Raw genomic sequence first — 10,786 nt, 5'->3', positions numbered from 1 at the left:
TCAGACAAATAGGGCCTGATCGGCGCAGGACCAACTCTCCCAGGATCTTGAGGATCCAGACTGTCGAACGGCATCGAAATCTCGACTACGAAAATGAGGCCGATTTTTTGCAAATTTAATGATGTAACCATCATGATTTTTTGCGAAAATCGTGAAAAAATGGATGTCCCTTTTTCCAAAAGCGGTCGATTGGCAGGACTCTCCCGATCACAGAGAGACATGCCACGCCCCGATCAGCCGCCGGGTAACCGAGATATAGCCTACAGAAAAAACCAGTATTGTCATAATATGCAGATCCAAATCTTCGGAAGGCTGTATCTCAGACAAATAGGGCCTGATCGGCGCAGGACCAACTCTCCCAGGATCGTGGGGATCCAGACTGTTGAATGGCATCAAAATCTCGGCTACGAAAATGAGGCCGAATTTTTACAAATTTAATGATGTAACCATCATGATTTTTTGCGAAAATCGTGAAAAAATGGATGTCCTTTTTTCCGATAGCGGTCGATTGGCAGGACTCTCCCGATCACGAAATGTCATACCACGCCCCGATCAGCCGCCGGGTAACCGAGATATAGCCTACAGAAAAAACCAGTATTGTCATAATATGCAGATCCAAATCTTCGGAAGGCTGTATCTCAGACAAATAGGGCCTGATCGGCGCAGGACCAACACTCCCAGGATCGTGGGGATCCAGACTGTTGAATGGCATCAAAATCTCGGCTACGAAAATGAGGCCGAATTTTTACAAATTTAATGATGTAACCATCATGATTTTTTGCGAAAATCGTGAAAAAATGGATGTCCTTTTTTCCGATAGCGGTCGATTGGCAGGACTCTCCCGATCACGAAATGTCATACCACGCCCCGATCAGCCGCCGGGTAACCGAGATATAGCCTACAGAAAAAACCAGTATTGTCATAATATGCAGATCCAAATCTTCGGAAGGCTGTATCTCAGACAAATAGGGCCTGATCGGCGCAGGACCAACTCTCCCAGGATCGTGGGGATCCAGACTGTTGAATGGCATCGAAATCTCGACTACGAAAATGAGGCCGATTTTTTGCAAATTTAATGATGTAACCATCATGATTTTTTGCGAAAATCGTGAAAAAATGGATGTCCTTTTTTCCGATAGCGGTCGATTGGCAGGACTCTCCCGATCACGAAATGTCATACCACGCCCCGATCAGCCGCCGGGTAACCGAGATATAGCCTACAGAAAAAACCAGTATTGTCATAATATGCAGATCCAAATCTTCGGAAGGCTGTATCTCAGACAAATAGGGCCTGATCGGCGCAGGACCAACACTCCCAGGATCTTGAGGATCCAGACTGTTAAATGGCATCGAAATGTCGGCTACGAAAATGAGGCCGATTTTTTGCAAATTTAATGATGTAACCATCATGATTTTTTGCGAAAATCGTGAAAAAATGGATGTCCCTTTTTCCAAAAGCGGTCGATTGGCAGGACTCTCCCGATCACAGAGAGACATGCCACGCCCCGATCAGCCGCTGGGTAGCCGAGATATAGCCTACAGAAAAAACCAGTATTGTCATAATATGCAGATCCAAATCTTCGGAAGGCTGTATCTCAGACAAATAGGGCCTGATCGGCGCAGGACCAACACTCCCAGGATCTTGAGGATCCAGACTGTTAAATGGCATCGAAATGTCGGCTACGAAAATGAGGTCGATTTTTTGCAAATTTAATGATGTAACCATCATGATTTTTTGCGAAAATCGTGAAAAAATGGATGTCCCTTTTTCCAAAAGCGGTCGATTGGCAGGACTCTCCCGATCACAGAGAGACATGCCACGCCCCGATCAGCCGCTGGGTAGCCGAGATATAGCCTACAGAAAAAACCAGTATTGTCATAATATGCAGATCCAAATCTTCGGAAGGCTGTATCTCAGACAAATAGGGCCTGATCGGCGCAGGACCAACTCTCCCAGGATCGTGGGGATCCAGACTGTTGAATGGCATCGAAATCTCGACTACGAAAATGAGGCCGATTTTTTGCAAATTTAATGATGTAACCATCATGATTTTTTGCGAAAATCGTGAAAAAATGGATGTCCCTTTTTCCAAAAGCGGTCGATTGGCAGGACTCTCCCGATCACAGAGAGACATGCCACGCCCCGATCAGCCGCTGGGTAGCCGAGATATAGCCTACAGAAAAAACCAGTATTGTCATAATATGCAGATCCAAATCTTCGGAAGGCTGTATCTCAGACAAATAGGGCCTGATCGGCGCAGGACCAACACTCCCAGGATCTTGAGGATCCAGACTGTTGAATGGCATCGAAATCTCGGCTACGAAAATGAGGCCGATTTTTTGCAAATTTAATGATGTAACCATCATGATTTTTTGCGAAAATCGTGAAAAAATGGATGTCCTTTTTTCCGATAGCGGTCGATTGGCAGGACTCTCCCGATCACGAAATGTCATACCACGCCCCGATCAGCCGCCGGGTAGCCGAGATATAGCCTACAGAAAAAACCAGTATTGTCATAATATGCAGATCCAAATCTTCGGAAGGCTGTATCTCAGACAAATAGGGCCTGATCGGCGCAGGACCAACTCTCCCAGGATCGTGGGGATCCAGACTGTTGAATGGCATCGAAATCTCGACTACGAAAATGAGGCCGATTTTTTGCAAATTTAATGATGTAACCATCATGATTTTTTGCGAAAATCGTGAAAAAATGGATGTCCCTTTTTCCAAAAGCGGTCGATTGGCAGGACTCTCCCGATCACACAGAGACATGCCACGCCCCGATCAGCCGCTGGGTAGCCGAGATATAGCCTACAGAAAAAACCAGTATTGTCATAATATGCAGATCCAAATCTTCGGAAGGCTGTATCTCAGACAAATAGGGCCTGATCGGCGCAGGACCAACACTCCCAGGATCTTGAGGATCCAGACTGTTGAATGGCATCGAAATCTCGGCTACGAAAATGAGGCCGATTTTTTGCAAATTTAATGATGTAACCATCATGATTTTTTGCGAAAATCGTGAAAAAATGGATGTCCTTTTTTCCGATAGCGGTCGATTGGCAGGACTCTCCCGATCACGAAATGTCATACCACGCCCCGATCAGCCGCCGGGTAGCCGAGATATAGCCTACAGAAAAAACCAGTATTGTCATAATATGCAGATCCAAATCTTCGGAAGGCTGTATCTCAGACAAATAGGGCCTGATCGGCGCAGGACCAACTCTCCCAGGATCGTGGGGATCCAGACTGTTGAATGGCATCGAAATCTCGACTACGAAAATGAGGCCGATTTTTTGCAAATTTAATGATGTAACCATCATGATTTTTTGCGAAAATCGTGAAAAAATGGATGTCCCTTTTTCCAAAAGCGGTCGATTGGCAGGACTCTCCCGATCACAGAGAGACATGCCACGCCCCGATCAGCCGCTGGGTAGCCGAGATATACAGAAAAAACCAGTATTGTAATGATGTGCAGATCCAAATCTTCGGAAGGCTGTATCTCAGACAAATAGGGCCTGATCGGCGCAGGACCAACTCTCCGAGGATCTTGAGGATCCAGACTGTCGAGCGGCATCGAAATCTCGACTACAGTCGATTGGCAGGACTGTTCCGATCACAAAGAGACATGCCACGCCCCGATCAGCGGCAAAAAAAGCCAAACTCATTTCTAAATAATCTAGAATTGCCGCTTCCTAACATTCTAAAAATTTTCTCGCTGTTGGCTTTAAGAAGCCAGGTCTGTCGGGAAAACCCGAAATAGGCAGCCCTGCTTGTCCAGCTCGTACTGGGCTCGTGGAGCTGCTGACGATCTGCATATCCAGGTCCTTCACAAATCGGATCTCACCTGGCTGTGGCTGCAATTCACCATTGAATCAGGCATTGCCTAGGTCCTTACCCAGAGACGCAACAACAACGAAGTCCTGGCTAAAGACATTTAAATCGCGCCTACTTTTCTAATTGATTTGTACATCTACTCCTAAAAATATGCAACGAACGTGAATCGGTTACCGGTGCTGCCGAGAAGTGTTGCGAATTTGGGGATTTCATGTATGTTGCGAAGACGATGTGCCTTACAATTATTTGACACAGTGTTGCAAATTTGGGGATTTCAGGTTCCATTTATGGCCGTTTATAAAATTTATTTACAAATAACATGTTTCATGTTATAAAAAAATGTATTTTTTATTTTCCCTGTTTTACTTTCCTAAATGGTAAAATTTCGAAAAACAACCATCCATTTTCTCCTCATTTCATGCTTTATTAATTATAGCTCTCTATTATAGAAACAAGTTTTGGGTCGTCATTTTCCCGATAATTTACTCATATGTATATAAGGTGCTTGCCCCTAGTATAGATATAGATATCTATAGATGGCAATGGTTCCATTAATGGCACCAGAAGATAACAACTGCTAGTCGCAATTCTGGATGTGAGCATACATATAAGTAGAAAACCGCACAGATCGCAGAAATTCTCAAATAAATAGTCACAAATTACAAAATCAATCAATTCGGAAAACGATAATTCATATAATTCATTTACAACTTATACGAGTGTGACTCATTTTCGGTTCCATGAAAAATCCAGAAGTTCGATTTAATTAGTCGACCCAGAAACAGAGCAAACGCAGGCACACATTTCGGCAATTAACGTATTCCTGTCATAAAAAAATGTCGATACATCACATTATTTTCAACGGTCAATGACAAAATGGCAAGCTCTTATCAACTTTCGGAGGGTTACATTGATCGCACACATCAGTGTCAACAGTGTCCGCCCTGAGGCAGACTCAAACAGCCTCAAACCCGACAGAACCGACAGAGAAGTCGAAGTCGAAGTCGAAGTCCCATGCCCATGTCTGTGGGCCAACAAACGACGGCCAGTACAGCCACAACTGCCACAACAGCCGCCCGTAGCGATAAGTGGTGTTAGATAACTGGTTTCTATCAGTCGCCAAATTGAATGCTCACGATGTCCACGCGACATTGCTTAGCACGAGACGGAAGACAGACCCCGAGCCCTAACCCCGACCTACCAGAGCTCAGGATAAATCCACTCCGAGACCCCACTAACCAGAACACTTTGCCCATAGATTAATTTGTATATCGCAACACAAAATGCCTTATACATATACCATAAACATCTTTCGTGCCTCACGAGGCATGCCGCTTAACCACTGTGACATTGATATGCTTCTGTCATGATGGTGCGTGTTGAGCCCAAAAACTGTTGCATGTTCAGCATGACAACAAGCAAAAGGACAATCTTCTTGAAGACACTTTTCCATTTCAGGTTATTTTTCCTGCGGTTGCTATTTAATAATCTTTTCAAGAACAATATTTGCTTTGCAAACTCGACTTTTTGGTTTCTATTTGATTGGAAAATATTTCAGAGCAAATATTGATTGGCAGAGAGAGCAAGCAAGCGCCTTTCTCGCGCCTAAAGCGATGACAACGTTTTACATAAAGCAGCTGAAAAATCTTGTGGAAAGACAAGAAAAACGAGGGGGAACGTTGTGAGTTGCTGCGGACACCGCAACTCTAAGGTTATACCCGATACTAAGTCAGTATGGCTCTCCTCCGGCAGACGCCGCTAATATTTAACGACACGACAAAGAGTGCGTGCGAGAGAGACAGAAAATCAGTCTGAGCGTGACGTCGGGCGCTGCGTAGCCACTGCAAATTGATTTGTTCCTTTTGGCTAAAAAAATGGTCTGATCTGATCCAGATTCAGCAATCTAATAGATATGGTCATTATCTATGATTCTGCGTTTTTAGTTTTCTCAAATCTGCAATATTGTGGATGCAACAGATTTTCGTCCTTTGTGGGGGCGGATGGGGGTGGGGCGAAATTCTGAGATATACGTTTTATAGTGACATCTTAAAGGAGTGTGTGCACCAAATTTGGTTACTCTAGCCTTAATAGTCTCTGAGATTTGTGGTTGCCTCAGATTTTCGTCCTTTGCGGGGGCGGAAGGGGGTGTGGCGAAATTTGGACAGGAAACGGTCAAGGTCCGATATCACAGGAGTGTGGATACCAAATTTGGTTGCTCTGGCTTTTATAGGTTCTGAGATCCTTGAACTCATATTTTGCAATTGGCAAAACCGACCATGAAACCTGTGTGTTAGAGTGAGACAGAGCGAGAAAGAGTGAAATTGTTTTCGTGATTCTGGCTGTAATAATTATACGATCTGGTTCAGATTTTGCACTCTAGAAGATATAGTCATCTTCTACGATTCTGCGTTTTTAGTTTTCTCGTATCGTCGAAATTGTGGATGCCACAGATTTTCGCCCTTTGTGGGGGCGGAAGTGGGCGGGGCAAAGTTTTGAAATATTTTTGGAGCAGTGACATATCACAGAAGTCTGGATCCAAAACATCGTTGCTCTAGCTCTTATAGTCTTTGAGCATTAGGCGCTGAAGGGGACGGACAGACGGACAGACGGACAGACGGACGGACGGACAGACAGACAGGGCTCAATCGACTCGGCTATTGATGCTGATCAAGAATATATATACTTTATAGGGTCGGAAACGATTCCTTCTGGACGTTACACACATCCACTTTTACCACAAATCTAATATACCCCAATACTCATTTTGAGTATCGGGTATAATTACACGCGAATTCCATTTGGTAATGACAAGTCAAGCCTCGCCTCAAGCCTCGCCTCCAATCTCTGACATCTGGGAATGTGACAGAGCTAAGAGAGGGATTTTTAACATGAATATAAATGTAGATTAACAGGAATATTTGTAATGCATTTTAATATATGTATGTATAATGTGGAAAAAGAATATTTGGGGATACTTCTATGCTTCTGCTTCTTCCTGCTTCTATGTTACGTGAGCGACCCAAAAGTGAAAGTTACAGTTTTATCATCACTTTCTCCCCCACACATTTCCGAAACAAACAGTCACGAACTATTCAAAATGTAATTCAATATTCTAAACCAGAAAACTGTCACAACTACAAGTTGGTCGCCAGATACTTGTGAATAGTTTTCGTTATATTATTTGTATTTGCTTGGTATGCCACCAAAGAGTCCCGTTCGAACAGTCACCGACTGCTTTTCAAATTGAACAGATGTTTTCCTAGAACACCGCAACAATAAACAGCCAACGCGTGAAAAACCACAAAAATTCTATGGGTATTAATTACTTAGTAAGAAGCCCCATGGGGTCCAAAAGATGTGCCCTGCCTGCCTGTGCACCTCCCCCTCGATGGCTCGCACTGAACTCCTCCGAAGCAAAAGCGACGATAAAAGTAATTAACATACAAACGGAAACAAGGCAAACGAGATGTTGGATCAAATGGCAACACTAAAAAGTTAAATAAATAGCGAATACAATCCGAGAACAAGTGCAGAATACAAAAGAGAAAAACGACGGTGGAATACCCTGTGGAAGAGATATCTCTCCCCTCAACAAAGCTCCCATTCAATTTCAGTTTCAAAATCATCTCTAACCATATATACCCTTTGGGGTACCCCTAGATGGCAAAAAAAAAAAAAAAGTAAAACAAAAAGCCAAAAGTAATGCCGATCTCAGCATAAGTCACGTACTGAAACGAAAGTGAAAACAAATCAGACAAGACAGAGCGCCAGTCAGACCCATGTTCGTTCTAATGAGAAAGCTCATCGCAATATGATGATCTCTTTGCAAATGGTGGGGGAGCGGGTGGCAGTAGGTGGTGGGATTTGGCTGGTGCTGATTGGGACAGTGGCTTACAGATGGGCCAGAACGATGGATAGCTCAATTGGCAGAAAGTGAGAGAACAGAGTTGTGTATCGGCCAGATACGTGTGCCGTCCAACATTTGACATTCGACACTCGAAAATGGTCAACAAAAGCCAAAAGTCGATCGAGTTGGGGCAACACTTCCATGGAAACCATCGAGAGAAGCACTCCCCAGATGATGATGATGCTGCTGCTGTTATTTCTATTCCTTTCTGGATCTTCGGTTTTAAGGTGAGTTGCCAAATATTATTGAGATCCAAAAACCAACCGAAATTGCAATTTTGGTTGCAGTTCCCCTCTGGACCCAGAAGATATGGAACTGCTGGAGATGATGCTCCGGGATGGCGATGGATACCCGAATAGTGGACGCAGTCTGAGGGACATATCCGTGCTGCCGGCCACATCGATTGGCTGCGACGAGAACGATTCCGAAGAGGACTTTAAAATGTTCGACGATATCGAGGAGAGCGTAGAGTGTGAGGACTTTCTGCCACCCTGTGAACCGGCGAACCCTGTGGTGGAAGAATATCCCATAAATCATCCCTGCTTTTTGCGCCTAATCCTGCTGCGGACTCCACTCCTGAAGCATGACCCATGCGTCAACTTCACACTGGCGCAAGAAACCCCGAAATCAACTGAAAAGCCTAGAAAGCCCAAGAAGAAATGCGATCCCAAGTCGAAGGCAAATATTTCCAAAACTCCAGGTACTCAGAATGGGTCGAAAGCGATGCCAAACACTGGCCAAAAGGAAGTCCAAACAACGCCCAATACTGAAAATAAAGAAAAGAAAATACTTTCCGAAACTGGCGAAGCGACAACCAAAAAACCCGATTCAAGTTCAACAACAATCTCAACATCAAGAACAGAGAAAACTTCTACTGAAGGTAGTTCCCCAACAAAAAGAGTTCCAAATCGAAAGAACAGAAAGCTAACCACTCCCAGGACAACAACAACAACAGCAACAACCACAGCCGGAGCCACGACCACAGAGAAGACCATCACTACAGAGGATACAACGACAGAGATCATTAGCACCACCACCACCGAAGCAGAAGGAGAAGAACAAACAACCTTCACGACAACGACAACGACTGCAGCACCCACCAGAACCACCAAAAGAGCAGCCACTCGTCGCACAACCAGAGCAATTCCAATCAACGAGGACGCCCAACTGAAATCCATTGGCTTAAAGAAAAATAAGAGAGCTACCACAGTCGCTCCTCCAAAACGAGGCAATAGTACTTATAATTTCAAAACCAAGGCCAATGGCCTATTCGGAGTTCCAGGCCAACCCATAATCAAGATCGATAGCCAACCCAGCGAGGTCATTAAAGTCGTTCTATCCAAAGATGTGGGGGAAATGCGGCTACCGGCGGAAGAGACAGACACTTCAACACCCTTGACAACCACAACATCCGAGCCGGAAACGACGACAACTGATGAGAGCTGCGAAGAAGACATGGAAACCACCAACGAAGTGGAAAATGAAACAGAAGAAACAGAATATTTCCCAGAAACCGAAGAGGAAACCGAAGAAGGTGAATGGTTTAAATTGTCGCAGTTTTTGGAGAGTAGACTAAACAACTGTTCAGATCTGTTTGTTTCAGCATCAGACATGGATAGAGCCAAGTCAACCTCAACCACGGAGGAGCCCTGCGTAGACGCGGACGCCGATGATCAAGGAACAAATCTCTGTCCAGAGTTTATGCCAGCATACGGCAACTGTAAGTTGGGGATATTGTGAAAGGATAGCCCTAATCATTTATCCCTTCGATTCATAGCAAACTCCAGGCCCCCACCAGGACCACGGTTCCGAAAGCCCGTGAAGAACTATGTGGAACCCATTCTATACGAGGGATCGTTTGCCAAGCCGCGCCAGAGGATCGGATTAACACAACCCCAACCGCAGCGCCGGGACTACTTTGTAAGCAACAAGCAGATTGTGCCAAGACCCAGGCCTAAGTACAGGAAGCGGCTGCCCCACTCGATCTACATGAATAATATTATCAGGGGTGTAGACTGCGTGGACGATGTGACTGCGAGTCCCTATCCACAGGTTGGCCCGTATCCACAGCCCTTTAGAGCCATACAACCATCTCATGGGCAACGCAACTGGCCAGCGAGTCGTCGACCAGGAGGAGGATATGGCTCTGTCCAGAGGAGCCCTGGCTATGGTCCGGGACCAGCGCCGGTTCAACGTATCCGTTCCTCTCCGGCTCCTCGATATCCGGGATGTTCAGAGGAAGAGCAGCACTATCACAATGACAGGGAGAGCAATGAGGATCAGCATGACTTCGAGGAGGAGGCAGCCGCCTTGATGCGAGCACCCGAACCGACACCCAGCATAGATCCCTGCCAGGCAGAGCATGATCACCCCCTTTACGGACAGCATCTCCAGCAATCAGTCCACGATTATTCACAATCCAAAAACTTCTTTACCTAAATCATAGTCCCAAGGGCTGTAGTTTGTAAGCCACCGACCAGCACCCAGTAACAAATTTAACCACATATGTAATAAACAAGTGCACCACAACACAAAGCCATCATCAGTCAGTCAGTAGCTGGTGGAGCCGAATACGGAGGAGGGGGCGGAAGGCAGTCCCATGGTAATTAGGGAACCTCTTTGATCCGCATGCAAATTGGACAAATGGGCTGGGGACGACGTCAGCAATTGAATTGCTTTATAAGCAGGGGCCAGGGCCACCGGCCACTGGCCAGGCCAGTGCCTTATGAATGGCCAGTTATCAGTCTCCCCACAGCCGGAGCTCAAGTTGGGGACAGAGGCACGCGCCCCTAATGAAAAACCCATGAGCTACCAGGCCACCTGATGATGGCCATCGTAAGGGTGCTGCGAATGGAACCGAACCTTGTTTGCCCTACGCTCTCACATCGCTCACACATGAGTGGAGCCTGAAGAGGTCGATTTTAATGACATTAGAAGTACAGCATCGCATCTACTTGGGTGTGTATGGAAAGTGTGTTTACAGGAGGATTAAAAAAGAGATATTTAATCCTTTTCTAGGACATTCTTTCCGCTTTTTAATC

General features: G+C 45.4%; 1 protein-coding gene across 2 annotated transcripts; it reads left to right on the top strand.

Annotated features, from left to right (window-relative positions):
* The first annotated feature begins 7,814 nt into the window (after positions 1 to 7,814).
* On the top strand, positions 7,815 to 10,264 carry LOC6589633 (mucin-5AC). 2 transcript variants are annotated; one of them, XM_002014497.2, is made up of 4 exons: positions 7,815 to 7,972; positions 8,033 to 9,279; positions 9,349 to 9,465; positions 9,523 to 10,264. In XM_002014497.2, the coding sequence occupies exons 1-4, from the start codon at positions 7,887 to 7,889 to the stop codon at positions 10,182 to 10,184; spliced, it is 2,112 nt and encodes a 703-aa protein (XP_002014533.1). In that variant the 5' UTR covers positions 7,815 to 7,886; the 3' UTR covers positions 10,185 to 10,264. The 2 variants fall into 2 exon arrangements, with proteins under 2 accessions (XP_002014533.1, XP_026844559.1); XM_026988758.1 differs by having other exon boundaries at positions 9,334 to 9,465.
* The last annotated feature ends 522 nt before the right edge of the window (positions 10,265 to 10,786 follow it).

This window comes from Drosophila persimilis, unplaced genomic scaffold, assembly GCF_003286085.1.
Source record: "Drosophila persimilis strain 14011-0111.01,24,50 unplaced genomic scaffold, DperRS2 tig00000191-arrow-pilon, whole genome shotgun sequence".
Taxonomy (NCBI): domain Eukaryota; kingdom Metazoa; phylum Arthropoda; class Insecta; order Diptera; family Drosophilidae; genus Drosophila; species Drosophila persimilis.
Note: the sequence above shows the minus strand (reverse complement) of the source record. Positions and strands in the feature narration are given on the sequence as shown.

Bases quoted from the DNA above. Each gene is read 5' to 3' on its own strand.
- LOC6589633 (XM_026988758.1), top strand. From the start codon at position 7,887: ATGGAAACCATCGAGAGAAGCACTCCCCAGATGATGATGATGCTGCTG. The intron at 7,973-8,032 runs GTGAGTTGCCAA...TTTTGGTTGCAG, and splicing joins TCTGGATCTTCGGTTTTAAG to TTCCCCTCTGGACCCAGAAG. The intron at 9,466-9,522 runs GTAAGTTGGGGA...TTCGATTCATAG, and splicing joins TATGCCAGCATACGGCAACT to CAAACTCCAGGCCCCCACCA.